The sequence below is a fragment of the Gopherus evgoodei genome, chromosome 7 (assembly GCF_007399415.2).
Source record: "Gopherus evgoodei ecotype Sinaloan lineage chromosome 7, rGopEvg1_v1.p, whole genome shotgun sequence".
Classification (NCBI taxonomy): Eukaryota; Metazoa; Chordata; order Testudines; family Testudinidae; genus Gopherus; species Gopherus evgoodei.
In genome coordinates this window covers 122,662,743-122,679,688 of record NC_044328.1, presented here as the reverse complement: position 1 = coordinate 122,679,688, position 16,946 = coordinate 122,662,743, and the positions used below count along the sequence as shown (strand labels likewise).

The following is a 16,946-nucleotide window of genomic DNA, read 5'->3' as shown; positions in this document are numbered from 1 at the left end:
TTGAGTTACTGCTTCCCAAGATTGAGTCCCCCCATTCTGTAAGTATGCCCTACATTCTTCATTCCTAAATGTAAATATATACATTTGGCCATATTAAAACAAAAATTGTTTGCTTGTTCCCATTTACCAAGTGATACAGATCACTCTGTATCAGTGACCTGTCTTCATTATTGAGCACTCCCTCAATTTTTATGTCATTTGCAAACTTCATCAGTGATTTTTTTTCTTCTTCTAAGTAATTGATAAATATGTTAAATAGCATAGGGCCAAAAACCAAACCCGGCTGGATCCCACTGGAAACACCCGCTCAATGATGATTCCCTGTTTACAATTACATATTAAGACCAATCTGTTATCCTATTTTCAATCCATGTGATGTGTGCCATGTTAATTTTGTATCATTCTAGTTTTTAATCAAAATATCGTGCAATACAAAGTCAAATGCCTTATAGAAGTCTAAATATATCCTGTCAACACTATTACCTCAATCACTCAAGCTTGTCATCTCATCAAAAAAAGATAACAAGTTAGTCTGGTAGGATACATGTTCCATAAACCCACATGGATTTCCATTAATTACATTATACTCCTTTAATTTTTTATTAATTAAGTCCCATATCAGCCACTTCATTATCTTTCCTGGGATCAAAGTCAGGCTGAGAGAGGTCATCCCATTTACCCTTTTTAAAAACTAGCACATTAGGTTCTTCCACTCTTCTGGAACTTTCCCAGTGTGCCAAGACTTAGGGTAGGTATACACTGTGGGACTAATTCGACCTAATTTCCGCAACTCCAGCTATGTGAATAATGTAGCAGGAATTGACGTACGTTAGGTCAATGTATTGCTGTGAATACCATGCTTCATTGATGGGAGAAACTCTCCCATCAACTTACCTTATGCTTCTCATTCTGGTGGAGTACTGGAGTCAACAGGAGAGTGATCAGCAGTGGATTTAGTGGGTCTTCACTAGACCTGCTAAATCGATCCTCGGTGGATCATTCGCCACGTGTCAATCCCCCAGTAAGTGGATACAAGCCCTTACAGAAAATCAACATTACCGGTCCTGTGAGCTCCTCAGCCGGGTCTTTTAAAACTTTTATATCCAGACCTGCTGATTTTCAAAGGTCTAACTTTAGTAGCTTCTGTCTAACATCCTCCAGAGATAATAGTGGAATTGAAAGTGTTATTGTCACCATATGATGAGATTATATCATCTGGTTTTTCCCAAATAAATACAGTTTCTGCACATAAGATTTCGCTCTATTTGTGTGGAAGAGTTGGGAAGATACTTTTTGTATGAAAATTAGAGGCTGTGCAGAAAAGAAAAGTCCCAATTAATAAGAGTTTAACTATGTATGGTAATAAAAGTTTTTTGGAATTGTCTTAGTTCCATTGTGTTTTTACCAGCTATAACCTTTAGAGTTTTTCTGCAGCAACTTGAGGGTTGCCACGTTATAATTATATACGCGTTATAAAGCTCATCAGCCATGACCCATTATTTTGCACAAGACTAACTTTTGTTAACTGACCTCAAGTAGTTATTAGTACTCATCCACAAAATTAAGAGGAAATAGAACATTTAGCTTACTAAGAAGTATTTACTGTACTGTATGTGCAGCGAAGGATAGGGTTATCTCATTGTGTACATTTTTGCCTGTTAAAAGCCAAATTTACACACAGGGCTGCCCAGAGGCGGGAGGGAAAGTGGGGCAATTTGCCCCAGGCCCCATAGGGGCCCCCACGAGAATATAGTATTCTACAGTATTGCAAATTTTTTTTATGGAAGGGGCCCCCAAAATTGCTTTGCCCCAGGCCCCCTGAATCCTCTGGGCAGCCCTGTTTACACACACAAAAACCAGAAAATGTACTAGAGTCAGAACGACAGATACACATTTTCTTGACATATATATGGCCTGATCTTAAAGCCAAGCAGATCAATGGGAGTCTTGCCTTTGACATCACTGTTAGAGCTTTGTTCATAATTCATATTAAGATGTAAACACATAGGGATAAATCTTGAGCAACACTGAGTGCCCGCAACTCCTCTTATTTCTCTGGGACCTTCAATGGAGCTTTTGTCATAAGGTAGCACCTTCAAGCTGTCTGAATTGTGTGATCCGTCTGCTGTTGCACATCTTGGCTCAGAAAGAGCTTTGTCAGATAGCCAAATATGTGTATACACAGTACAGGAAATACAGGAACCCGCTCTTCTTGTCAAGAGTAGTTAAATATTAACGACAGTGCCTGTCTGGCCTGGAGCTGGCAAGCTCATCAATACTAAACCTCATGAGTATGTGACCAAGAGTAATTTACCTCAACAGACATTAACCAGCTTTGATTGACTCATTCCTGAAAGGTGAAGGTTTGAATATTTAAAGTTGTAAAACATGTCCACGCAGTATGAGGTCTCTTGCGCCACGCGTACTTTGGATTGGCTTGTTCCTTGACACTGCTCTGAGTTACTGGAAATACTTGGATCCTCTTCAAACCAAGTAGCTTTTCCTCGGTCAGTAAGCAAAGGGCTGCATAAGATCACTTTTTTGGTAATTTCTGGATTTACTGTACTTCCCGTACTGCACATGACTGTAATTACGGCAATGGGTCTCATTTATTTTGGGCTAGATTTTCACAGCACTGGCTGAGATGTGCAGAAGAGTGAGGAGAGTAGGAGGGAAGAAAGTTTGCCCACTACCCTTACTGCCCTGCTGAGATTGTGACCTCAGCTGTAGGGAGGAAAGCAGTTGCCCACTACTTCTCACTGCAACCGTGTCAGTGGGCAGTGAGGGGCAAGAAGCCCTGGCTCATGTCTTCTTCCAGATCCCATGTCACCTACACACTATTCAGAGTAGCTGGCTGGCTGGTTGCACAGGCCGGGAGTAGCCACATAAAGGAATGAACTAACTTACTCCTCTCCCAGAACAAGAGAAAGCAGGGGAGAAATTGAGTCCTAATTTATCTGGCGTGCTGTTGTGGGGCAGCTCCTCATTGCCTGTTCTCATGGCTGATTGTAAGGTTACAATATAGCCTTTGGATTTTTGATCCATGGCAACAATGGACCTTTTCCATTAGGTGGTTCGCTGTTGCTAAAGCAATGCGCCGTAGCATCTCGTGGTGGGATTAAAATAATATTGCTTTCATAGTCTACCTAGTGAGCCTTCTGACATGTCCTGCTCTTTTATGTATTGTGGATATTTTTGTATTGAGATTACACTGATGCAGCAAGTTCATGATGTGGATGAATATCTGCTAACGAACAGCCTGGGACTATAAACACTTAATAATTATGAGCGAAATGCAATTGGAATTCAGGTCTGGAGAGATTAATGAGCAGCACAGTAACCCACTGTGCTGCCTGATCTTCCTATACTATACTGCTCAAATGAAGGGGACTAATGCTCTGGTCGTGTCATTTATGTGCGAAGCATATGCCACAAGCAATGTGTTGTCGGAAGTCCTACACTATCTATCTCTGGCTGTGTCTACAGCTGGCACTAGGAATGTGGCTCCTGGCTTGCGTAGCTTTACTGGGACCTGCTCTTATCAAGCTAGTAGGCTAAAAATAGTAGCATAGTACAGGCTGTGAGCAGCTGGGTCCAAGAGGGGTTGTACTTGCTCGCCATGTTGCCACGCACCACTTCCGCATTACAGCAGCTACACTCCTACCTTTAGCATGGTCGCTTGATGAGACCTAGCCCGCTTATGTCTGTGTGAGGTGGTAATCTCACCTCTAGCCCCACGTGTAGACTCCCTCTCCATTTATCTGTCGGTGTAATCAATCATTTGGGAATGCTCTGAGTAAAACACAAAATGAAGGAAAGGAAAATTTGGGCCTCATAACATCAGACTGAATGGGAATTTTTCCTGTATTGGGACTGCCAGATCAGACCATTGTTTTAGGTGTGAAGGACAGCAAAATTGGACCATTCTGAGTCCTAGGGAACTGATTCTCCCCCTGCAGAATATGGGTACCTGGTTAGAGGCGAATCTGAGGATTTGGAAGTGGGTTCATTTCAAGGTGGATTCTCTGAGATACTGGGATTGTGTCAGAGTGTAACCTAGTGGTATGGGAGGAGAGAGAGGAAATAGAACACATGTAAAACAGGCAGACATTTTCATTCTGCATGAACTGTAGTCTGTACGCCTTCAGGTCCATGTTGTGATATATTCCTTAGGGGGTTGGACTAGATGACCTCCTGAAGTCCTTTCTAACCTTGATATTCTATGATTCTATGAATTCACACCAAAAAGTTCTATTCATGTCAGTGGAGCTACTCACAATGCAGAGAAGCAGGCTTTGGTGCTGTATCTACTCTTGAGCATTTATTTTGCATTTCCTATTGCCTCTGAAGTATACTAATGCCTACCTTGGACAAAATTGTCCATAATGGGAGACAAAACTTTCTTAATCCCTCTTATATAGAACCTTTCTTCACAAGGGTGAGAGTAGCATGCTTGGTTGCTTAGACTAGCCATTGCAGTTCTTCCTAATCAGCGTGTCAATATTCTCTCTTTGTTGCCAGAAGGAGGAACATGTGAAGTTATAGCAGCACACAGATGCTGTAATAAGAATCGAATTGAGGAAAGATCACAAACAGTAAAATGCTCCTGCCTCCCTGGGAAAGTGGCCGGGACTACACGAAACAGACCTTCCTGTGTCGACGGCAAGTAGCTCATCCAATATATGTGTGAACTGAATATGTAATATCCAGTATATACTTAACACTATATATATGTTATGTAGCAAACATACTTGTATTCTCTCGTTTAGCTTTTTAGGAAAAGATAAACTATAAGCATAAATGGTTGACCAAGGAGATGGCCTTTTACATCACCAGTATACCTTGTCTCCCACCTTAGAGCCTGATTCTGCAAGCCTTACCCAGTTTAAAAAGGATTTACTATCGCTAATAGTTGCATTACAGTCTGTGGGGCTACTCACATAAATACAGCAAACCTGGTGACAAGAGCGAGCCCTTAGTAAACAATGGGCAAAACCTCTCCTTTGTGTCTCTCTATTGGGCCCTCATGTCTCAGTGGCTGTGATTCAGAAATATTTTGGGTGACAATAAGTTGTTCTGATTCCATTTCTGGCTTTAAAAAGTCAGCCCAAAAAATCCAGTGATCTCATTTTTGTAATACGCAAAGACGAACAAAAACTGCAAAGCTGATTTTTGGTTCTGAAAAAAAAATGCCATTTCTGAATAGATCCGACATTGGCCCCGCTCTTCTGAAAGCTTCAGGGCAGAATCTTGTCATGCATGGTTATCTTTGCAAGACAAAACTAAAACATGGGGTGAATCACATCTGGGTCCCATTTTTATCCAAATGTCAGTACTCTGGGGTTCTGATTTTGTGACTATCTTTATCTTTCCAAAGGTGAAATAAATATACACATGTTCATGGGAGACTTCTCTTTATGGTTCAACTAATCCCAATTGAACATTAGTGAGGTGTACAAACGTGCACCAAGTAGAGAATATACCGTGCTGTTTGGAAATGGTTATCCAAATTAAATGTCTTCATATTATGGCTTTAAGAAGCTATTGACTTTAGTGGGACTAATCTTTGGTTTTATTTCCTCCACACACTGATAAGTGATGTCTGATCAGTTGCATCCTTGTGTAGCAGCCCTATTAAATGGGCTTAGATTTTAAATGTTCCTTTTCTCATCTCTGTTTTGTGGAAATGATCTGGTAGCATCATTGACTGTAACCTCCTGGGGTGCCAAAAGTCATTAAGAACTTAAGTTTGCCTTTTCTGTTTGAATGGGATTGAACATCACTCTGCCTCAGCTTCCTGCAAGTAGCAGGACCCAGCAGTGTTGCTGCACAGCTGATTTGTCAAAGCATCTTTTGTTTCCTATTCGGATTCACATTTTAAAGATGCAGCCTTCCATCAGAAAGAGAAACACGCACACAGACATTTGTAAACCCGCTTCCCTCAGTCACGTGCAGCAACATTTTCAAAGGCACAGCCAAAAGAGCAACAGCCAATTTTCATTGAAGGTTAGATAAAAGTTCCTGTTGGCTTTATGGGCTGCAGAAGCATTGCAGCCTGAAGCCTTTGCTGGCATCATTTCAGAGTAAGTAGATAGAAAAATATGGTGTATGTCAGAGGGATGGAATCTTGCAATGTTCTCAACCACTGTTCGATGGTGTGCATGTGTGTGGATCTATCTAGTTTGTATGTTAAAATATAAAGAAAAACATCTTATAATTGCAAAAAGACACTTTAGGTGTTAAATTGTGGGGCAATAATTCACAGCTTGTTACAACTGGAAATGCCATTCAGTCCCTGGAATCCTTCCTCCAAATGCACTACAGTAGCTGTGAATTAATACACTTTAATTCACAAGCTGACACATTTTATTGCTTAATTATTCAGATACAAAGAATTTTATTAAACAAAAAAAAGTCATGAATCTGTAGGCGATATCTTTGGTTGGACCTAACTAAAAACAAACTGGGTAAACTTTGGAGAGTCATGTTTTCTTCATTAGGTCCTGAAAATCCAGAGCCAATAGATACAGTAGAGTGGCGGGGTTAATTCAGACCTGGTAATTCTATTCAGAGAATAGTAGCTCCGAGGGGAATTATGTTTAAAAAAACAATCAGTGTAGGTATGGACTTAAGTCCCTCTGCTTAATAGCTGTCTCTGGATTACAAAGAAAACAAATGTTATCAATTGGCATTTTGAAAGGAGAAAAGATAAAGCAAAGGCTACTGTTAGAAAGGCATGTGATCCCGCACTCATTGAAGTCAGGGGCAAAACTCTCATTGACTTCAAAGGAATTTCTTCCCCTTTTAATTGTTGTAATCAAGACATGGGTTCTTTTGTCAAAGATTGGTGATTGGTTAGAAAGCCAAGACCCTGTTCACAAAAATTAAGGGGCATTCTTTTTACGCTTAGTTTAATCTTCACGCTTTGTTTTGGATTCTTGACACATTGACCGTCTTGGGTAAAAACCCTGAAGTCATTTCGTAGTTTTTTACTCCTTAATAAGGCAAAATTCCCATTTTCTTCTGTGGGAAGTTCCATTAACTTCAGTAGAAAATTTTCCTAAGTAAGGATTTGGTACTTTGCCTGTTTTCTGGGAGGTTTTATTTAGTACATTACAAAGGATCAGTTAAAATTTGTTGCCTCCTTTATCTACTATATTAAGATGATTAAATGCTGTGAGTCACAGTCTTATACTTTGTACAGTTTAAAGCTATGATGTGCCACTTAAAAAAAATCTTTTCATTGATCCCTTACTTTAAAATGTATTATGGATGCCCTTGCCTAAATAACAAACTGAATCATAAAAATGTACTGAAAGGGACCTTGGAAAGTCTTCAAGTTGAGTCCCCTGCTTTGTGGCAGGACCAAGTAAACCTGGACCATCCCTGACAGGTGTTTGTCCAACTCGTTTTTAAATGCTTCCAATAATGGGGATGCCACAATCACCCGTGGAAGCCTATTCCAGAGCTTTACTACCCTAATAGTTTGAAAGTTTTTCCTAATATCTAACCTAAATCACCCTGACTGCAGATTAAGCCCATGACTCCTTGTACTACCGTCAGTGGACCAGGAGAACAACTGATCTCTGTCCTCTTTGTAGCAGCCCTTAACATATTGGAAGGCTGTTATCAGCTCCCTCTCCCCATGATCTTTTTCTCAAGACTTAACATGCCCAGTTTTTTTAACCTTTCCTCATCGGTTGGGTCTTCTAAACCTTTGATCATTTTTGTTGCTCTTCTCTGGACTCTCTCCAATTTGTCCACATCTTTCCTAAACTGTGATGCCCAGATGTGGCCTAATTAGTGTCAAGTAGAATGGGACAATTACCTCCAGGGTCTTGCATACAACACTCCCATTAATACATCCCACAATCATGTTAACTTTTTTGCAGCTGCATCACATTGTTGACGCATTCCAATTTTGGTCTACTGTAATCCCAGATCTTTTTTAGCAGTACTGCCACCTAGGCAGTTATTCCCCATTTTGTAGCTGTGCATTTGGTTTTTCCTTCCAAAGTGAACTTGCCAATATATGCACACCCAAACAGAATCAAATTGCTCTAGAATGGGACTGGATGACTTGTTGAATTGGTAACAGCAGGTAGACACCCTGTTGCTAGTTGCATTCTAGGCTCAGGTTGATCATTATCATGAGACATTGTAACACTCTGCTGGCTCTTTAGTTGCCTACATGAAATGAATTGGGACACTGATCCTGTTCTCATTAAAGTCGATGGCCAAACTCCCATCAACTTAACAGGATCAAGCCCTTGGTGGTTCTCAGTCCATTGCAGTTGCATCAGAAAACTCCTCCTCAGAACTGATGCATTTGACTGTCTCAGCTGATACCAGGAACGTAATGGACATGAGACTGAGCTTTCCCTTTACCCCTGATAGTCGTCCCCTTGAGTCAAGGATTAAGTATGTTAGGGGACAGCATGGGAGAGTTTGCAGTGCTGTTGTCCTTGCTGTTTCTCAGCGGGAGGAATGATCTGTGGTTCTCCTTGGTATTGATAAGCAGTCTCCTACTTCCACATTCTGCAACACATGCCCATGTTAACTAGCATTTACACAAGCAATCCCCCTGGCTAGTGTCTGAAATTAAATAAATTCTGCCTCTGCTATAGAAGATGGGACGTTGCCACACATCTTGCAGGACTTCATGCAGAGCCTCACTCAGTGCTGATGCTGATGGATTCTCTCCTACTCAGAGAAAGGAACCATTTGCAGAGACTTAAACAGAGAACACACCCAGGCTAGATTATATCAGCATCGGGGCTGTGCTTACTTCAAAAGTTATTCCTAGTTGTTAGTTAAATAAATTGTTATCCTAAAGCCTGCTTCAGTCAGGTGGGAATTCTAAAATACCCGGAGTGGAGACCATTCAAATGCTAGTCTGTTCATGAGGGCGTACCTCATCTGTTGCATAAATTATTTGCTACTCTACTCCAAGTCTCTATTTGAAAGAACAGTTGGGGTCGTTCTGCAGCCTCTCTAAACATAACATGTGTCACTGTGAGGCCACGTCCAGACTAGGGTATTAAAATCGATTTTAGATACGCAACTTCAGCTACGTGAATAACGTAGCTGAAGTCGAATTTCTAAAATCGAGGTACTCACCCGTCCAGACGGCGCGGGATCGATGTCCGCGGCTCTCCATGTCGATTCTGGAACTCCATTCGGGTTGATGGAGTTCCGGAATCGATGTAAGCGCACTCGGGGATCGATACATCGGGTCCAGACTAGATGCGATATATCGATCCCCGAGCAATCGATTTTAACCCGCCGATGCTGCGGGTTAGTCTGGACGTGGGCTTAGAGACTCCTTTTGTGCTGGGAATTAGTCTGTTCAAGTTTGTTACTAGACTTCTTATTCCTGCTCTTTACATGCCATCTCAAATAGCCCAAGCACCTCATGTTAGGCCCAAGGCCACTTGTTGTTTTCCTCGATATATGAACAAAAACTTTTGCTTTACTGCCCTGCCCTTGTACCTCAGTAACTTTTTTGCCCCTTGTTTTAGGGTTTTGACTTTTCTGACTTTACACTTTCTTTTAACTATTTCTGTTTTCTGTTATTACATTCACTTGTGCTCTCATGTATCATGTGCAGGTTATGTCTGCGTGTTTGTATTACACCTTCACTCTTCGTTGTGTTTATCAACAGCTTGTCCTCTTCACTTAAAGCTATAATGTGAGGATTGTGCATCTCATGCATTTTCCTCTTTCATCAGCATATTTTTGCAAAATGATTCTGCAGCTTACGAAGGTATCTTCATGGTTGCTCAAATGTTGAGCATTCTTTATCTTGCTAGCTGCCATGTGGCTGATGTTCATTCTTAAGTATGGGGTGTTATTCCTGTCTCTTTATTAACAGAAAAACTCAATCTTACTTGTATAACTGTGGTGTTACAGTCCTGTGCTTTGCCTTTTTCTAGGGCGTATGTGTTTGTGTGTGTGTGTGTGTGTGTGTGTTTTCTGCTGCTTGGCATAAGGAAATTGCCTTTTCAGGTGTCAAGTCCATATCCCTGAGTAGATTTATATGTACTTTCTTATTGTTGTACCCAAAAAACTATTTGTTCTGTAATGAGAGAGTCTTTTTAGTATGCCAGATTCACAGACTGCCTTTTAAATTTTCAGTCTGAGACACATTCTGCTATTATTTCTCGTTTTTTATTCATCTTTCTACATGGTTATGGCTCTACTAACTGCTCAGTGGCGCCTCCTTGTGGCTCCTCTGGGGAATTAGCTCTGCCACCTGGTGATGCTCCTCCCTGTGGTTACACAGGCGATCATTCCAGTCACTCACTCACTCCACTCATGCTCCTGGACCTGCAGCGCTGTCCTCTTCATAGCTTAGGCCTTCCAGGGTATCGGAGGTCATTTGAGGCAAACTGTCCCAGGTGCTCTGCTGCCTGGTCTGTGCCACTCCCACAGTGGCTGGTAGGCTCACCTTCTACACCAGCTTCTAGTTCAGGGACCCTCAACTCAGGGCTGGGAGAGTAAAAGCCCATATTGCACCTTCCCTGGACTTCTTCCTACTCTCTTTGGTGCCTCCTGCCTTTCCCTCCTCAAATCAGGGAGTTCAACTGCAGGTTTTGTCCCCCAACCTGACAACCTCCTTTCTTTGTGGATCCTACCCAGCTCCTCCCCCACAGCTGGTTTTCATCTGCAATTAGGCCCTAAGCACTTCCTTGGTTTCCTCCAGCCTGGTGCAGCCTAAGGTTTTTTGGCCTAATTTATCCCTTTAGGCCTTGTGTGTGGAGTGGATACCTCATCACACTACATGTTACAAATAAATAAATATATTATATTATATTATATTATATTATATTATATTATATATTATATATGGTGAAATCCTGGCCCCACTGACAAAACTCCCATTGACTTGAAAGGAACATGGATTTCCACCCATCATTCACAGGGAATATTTAAGGGAGGGATGCAGTGATTCTTAAACGTTTTCATTACTTCTTCAAAGCTTTCTTCCCCTTCCTCCCCTACCCCATCATTCTCACTGTGGAAATCAGTGTATATATCCAACCCTTGACAAAAACAATGCATTTTTTATTCATCTTCCATTTTACCAGCCTCTCTGGTTTTTGAACGCAGTTCACATTTCTGTTGGAATACTCTTTCCAGGTCTGCTCAGTGTGTTCTCATAATTTGTAAAGGTTGGTGGGGGTTTCACAGTCAAGCTCCATGGCAGCCCTGTTTTACCGTTCTCCTGGTTATAATCAATGTCACTTTTGCCAGATTTTTGATAGCTTACCTGCTTGCTCTTTTCCTGGATCTGCCGGATCTCTGTACCTCCTATGCACAGTACCACGTGGTATTTCAATGACTTCTGAGGCAGGCTTTAGGATAACTTATTTATTCAACTATCAACAAGAAATAACATCTCAAGTAAATTCAGTACTGCTGCTGTAATTAAGCACACATATATTATTTGCCTCTGATTGTCCATTATCCTTCTCTTTGTGCAGTCACTTATATGAGTGCAAAGTGGGAGGAGTAAATTGCTACCATTCTGACTTGGTAGAGTTTACACTTGCTTTGCCCCGGTGTGAACAAGTATTCAAGATGCAGAGCACTGGAGAACTGGGTCCACGCTCTCTATCTGAGCAACTGATTCCTGAATGAGTGAGAGTCAGCAGGAAGTGTGGCACTGCATAGTGACCTGCAGAACGCATGGCAACGCAAAACTTTAATCTAAGCCCTTTTTAGAACATTAGTCAACATGGGTTGCAGAATTAGGCCCTTAGTGGTAGGATGGGTTAATTATTCAAGATTTTCAGTATTGGATTGTGCATCAAATCTGTGGCTCATTTACTGTATCTGTCTCCTTTTGAGGGAAGAGTATTTTCTGTCTTGCTGCGTAGAGAAAGAAAACAGCTACCAAATCTGATGATTTAGCCACTCCACCTTTCGCCCTCCCATGGGAACTTAAATATGAGTTCCATTCATGATGCAGCTGCAGGACTTGGTCCAAAATATTTGGGGTCACTCATACTTAAGCTATTTCTGTATTTGTTTTAATCAGATATTATATCCCTGTATTAAAGCTAACTGTATCCGCAAAAGAAAATGAACATTTTGATCACTAGTATGAATTTTTTTAATGAAATAATTCGATGGTTTAAGCACTTAGGTCCTTATCCTGTAAAGATTTGCATGTATGCATAACTCTACACACTGTGAGTGAAATCCTGTGTGTGAACTCTATTGAAATCCATTGCAGAACTCTCCGCTGACTTCAGTGAAGTCAGGATTTCACGCTATGAGTAAACCCATAGACTCAATGAGATTAATGTCTACCCTGCCAAAAAAAGACCCGCAACAATGAGACCTTCCTGCTCAGATGAGTTTCCGAGCCCAAGTGGGAATGTCTGTACTGCTAATTTTCGCACCATAGTGTGAACCCCATGAGTCCAAGTCAGTTGACCTGGGCTCTGAGACTTGCTGCCGCAGGGTTTGGGGTTTTTTTTGCAGGGCGGGAGGGGGAGGGTGTTTGCAGTAAAAATGTATGCTGAAGGACTACTCAAAACACATAAACAGTTAAATACCTGTGTAAGTAGCATTATGAGTTTCAATGCTAAAATGAGGAATGTTTCAGTAAATTCTAAAACAGGTAGGTATATAGATGGAAAGATTTCTCCAAAGTCATGTTCTTTTTCCAAAATAGCACTATCTTTGTGTAGCCCCTCTTCCTGTTCAAGATAGTGAAATCTGCCTTGTGACTTTCTGCACAACTTTGGGGAAACTGGGTCTGAGGCTCTTCTGTGTGCTCTGCATTGTGTGTCAGTGTGTATTCACCTCAGACCACACGCACTCAGACAAATCACCAGGAACACGGTTTTATTCTGTAACGAAACATAGAACAGGATGACAGTCCAGCAGCCTCCTCTCTGGTGGCCTGCCTCACGCTCCCAGCTTCCATCAGTGCTGAAACTTCCTGCTGGGATGGGTACAGGGGACTTCCTAGCAGGAACCAGGAAAAACACCCAACTTGCCCCAGTTTGTAGTCCACAATTTATAGTTCCTGCAGCTGCTGCTGCTGAAGCACATTGCACCTGGGGCTACATTTATATATTTGTAACACTGTTCTTAGTATTTTTATGCATATATATTAGAGTAGATATTTCACAACAGGTATCTAAATATCTGGAAATATACATAATTTCTCATTTATATCTTAATATGTATATTTATTAACTAGGTGCTAAAGTGTTTAAATGGCACAGTCTTTAGAGGAACAAGTTATAATATCTGCACTGTAAAATCACTTAGGCCTGGTCTACATTGGGGGGGGGCGGGATTGATCTAAGATACGCAACTTCAGCTATGAGAATTGTGTAGCTGAAGTCAACATATCTTAGATCGACTTAGATTGACTTACTTCGCGTCCTCGCAGCGTGGGATCGATGGCTGCCACTCCCTCGTCAACTCCGCTTCTGCCTCTTGCCCTGGTGGAGTTCCGGAGTCGACAGGGAGCGCGTTCAGGCATCGATGTATCATGTCTAGATGAGACGTGATACATCGATCCCCGATAGATTGATCACTACCCGCCGATTCGGCGGATAGTGTAGACATACCCTTAGTTAACCCCTCTTCTATTTTTAGGATTGTTAATAATTGGTAGTCAATAATATATTCATAGACTTTTGCCTCTTTACTACTTTGTGAACTATCCACAAGTGGGTTATTACTTTCTTGAATCATTCTACAGAATATTTTGCTGAATACTTTGTGTGGAAAATTCTTTATCCTTACATTGTTTGCAAGCAGTTCATTTTAATAGCTCACATTTTTCATATTAAATATGTTGGTTAGTTTTGATTGGACAGACATTTCATATGACTTTGCTTCTGTTCTGTTTCTGGAAATACAGTCCAATTTGATGCTTCTGCAAACATTTCTGGCAGTAGATTGATTAGCTAGATTATTCAGTGAAAGAAAACACAAAAGATGTGTGAATAGAGCCCGAGTGAATCCATGGGGATTTTTTTGAGTGAATGTTAGCAGGTCCTTGAACTATTCTCTTGGCTCAAATGGTTTGTATGAGGGCTATAAAAACCAAATGGGAATAAAATATGTTTACAATTTAATTCTGTAATTTTTGGATTGTAAATATAAATGGCACCGTATCATTTACAAAGAAATCAAACTGTTATGTAAAGTCAATAACTGGTTATGTCTGTGTCTTTTTCAAGGGCTATAACAATATCTAATGCATTCATCTATACAGAAGTTTGCTCTGGTATAGCTAATAATGCTTTCACATATGCATCTCTGTAATACTTGAATTTATTGGCCTCCTCTCTTCAATCTTCTTCTGACTTTAGCATTATTCATCTCTTTCAAGGGCATTCTCTATTTCTTTTGTAATTATGTGTAATATTTGGTGGTTAAAAAAGCAGAGTTTATGATAACATTTATACCCAGTGGAGCTCTACATTGGATCAAGGGATGGGCAAAACAGTGGTGCAATGGATGAGAAAGTCATAGAGAAAAAAATAAAATTCAGTCTCTCTCCTTTTCCCTCCCCAGCATTGGATCATATCAAGCATCAAACCATTCTAAATACTGGGGGTTGGGGTGCGGGGGAGTGTACATACTGGAAATACTGAAGTACCAACAAATGCTTATTCTTACCCCGTGCTTCTGTTTGGGTCGGAAGTTGTATATCAAAAAAAAATCACACAAGCAGGAGCCCATACTCATGGGCTTCAGAGATATCAAAATGTATAGATGCTTTTTTGAGCCTAAGGTCTGGATCATTGGAGGTTCACCCATCACTAGCCAGCAGATGGCCCTGTGTATTTATATATTAAATATAGTTTGGTGCAAATGTGCATACACCGCTAACGAGATTTTGTCAAGTATCACCCTATGAACTATGCCATCCTTGGTCACAAGCAACTCATTGGTGTCTTGGAGCACTGTGAATTTTCAGGGCTCCTTAGTCCTGCACTGATTTACAAGTCCCAATCAATCTACTGTCTTCTAGAACAGTGGTCCTGGAGCAGGGAGTTGATGCCGTCCATCCTTAATCTCCCACTTCCTATTGTGGGGCCAGCACAAACACAGCTGTGCCCTTCCAGTAACTTGGCTCCCTTTTCTTTCTTAGGACACTGCAGATCAAAAGGCTGTGCTATCTCAAGGGAGTGGCATACAGACAGTAAGATGTGGCTGTTACCAGGAGCTAATTTACTTTAGTTTTTAATTATAGATAAGACGCCAACTATAGAGCAAGCATTCATAATTAAAATGGGCTCCGTTTTAAAGGGCATCATGATATCTAGCGGCATAGGGTATTGGGCCAGATCCTGAACTGCTGTAAATCAGAATAAACTGACTGGAGTCAGTGGAGCTGCACCGGTTTACACAGGCTGAGAGTCTGGCCAGAGGAAGTTTAGAAACTTGGTGGTTATACAGAAAATATGTGCAGTTAGGGCCTGATCCAAAGCCTGTTGAAGTCAATGGAAAGATGCCTGTGGATTTCAATAGGCTTTGGGTCAGGTTCTTAGAAGATTATATGTAACAAAGTATTTACTATCTATCACACTTATATCAAGTGAAAATGGTTCACAGTCACAAAGCCAATAGTTTTCTATTTATCTAATGTGTATTTTAGGTGGCATCAAAAGGATGGTTCTTTTTTCTCTCTCTCTATAAAAGAACTTCCAATCAATTCTTATTTCTTCAAGAAAAGGGGTAAAAATGTTATTTTAAATCCAAGGAGTCAGGTTCTCATCCCTCTAGCTGTGCTCCGGCCTAGATAAGAAGAGATCTCAGGGTCCCATGTTATTAATGCTCTGTCTGTATGAATAACGAGCAGGCGTGCTGAATTATTTCACACTCCGGGGAAAATCTATAGCCTTATCCTCCTACAACACCACTGGAAACTGAGCAGGAGATTCGTATTTTTCGATTTGGTGAATTCAGATGACTTCATTTGTAATGGGAAGGCGGGTGGGGGAGGGGGAGAGTAGACTGTTCCCCACTGAGTCCCATTTAGCAATCTCCAAAAAAATGCACAGTACACAATATATGCTTCAAAAGTGAGGGGAGTTTAACTGTGTGCAGGCATGTTCCAGGGCTTTGTATTTATCCAGAAAAAAAAAATCTTGAAATGTCCTTACAGCCGTGCTATGCTCCCCTAAAATTGCTTTCATGTGGCCTGATCTTGAGTGCTACTGCCTTCAGTGGGAGCAGAGGGATCTTGTTAACTGGCAATGATGTTGTGAAGTCACTGATTTACTTAGCAAGACCCTGTAGCTTTCAAAATCAGTGCAAATCCTTGCCTGCTGATAGCACATTAAAGGTATGCACCTGACATTAAATGGGATTTGGGTGCTCAAGTCTGTTAGGCTCCTTTGAAAGGTCCAGCCAAAGAGCATAGGGATTGGTATGTACAATTCGAGCTGCTGTTCATCCAGTCAAGTATCCTGTCCCCAACCGCAGCCAGCACTGATCGCTTTAGTGGAAGACACAAGAAACCCTGCAGGTCTCCAGACAGGGAGAAAATCTTCCTGGGCACACTAATTACAGACTGGAGTATGTCCTGAAGCATGAGGGATTATTTCTCTTCTAAAAGTCACAAGTTTTTTTATTTAATTCATGTAATGCTTGTGTGTGTAATTCTGGATGTTCTTGTTAGCCATGTAACCATTTTTTGAGTCCTTTCATTCCAACTTTTTTAACTCCTACTAAGATCTTGACCTCAATTATATCCTGTAGCAGTGAGTTCCACAGGTTAATAGTTTGTTTAGCTAATTTTTAAAAAACCGCATGATATGAGGTTTGTTTTTGCCACTGCCCTCAAAACTTACCATCACCTCATCCACCACAAAATGGCCACTTCTTTTTTTGGCTATGTTTCTATCAGTGTGCTGCACACTTTTCCACGCAGCCCCACTTTCATGGAATGCAATTTTAGTTGG

The 16,946-nt window shown here is 41.1% G+C and overlaps 1 protein-coding gene across 1 annotated transcript in view; it reads left to right on the top strand.

Annotated features, from left to right (window-relative positions):
• The window catches only part of TAFA1 (TAFA chemokine like family member 1), a 345,895-nt gene that overhangs the window by 269,521 nt on the left and 59,428 nt on the right, over positions 1-16,946 (top strand). Inside the window, exon 3 of the mRNA XM_030571134.1 lies at positions 4,522-4,662. Within this exon, the coding sequence (XP_030426994.1) occupies positions 4,522-4,662 (141 nt within the window). The remainder of the gene's footprint in view (positions 1-4,521; positions 4,663-16,946) is intronic.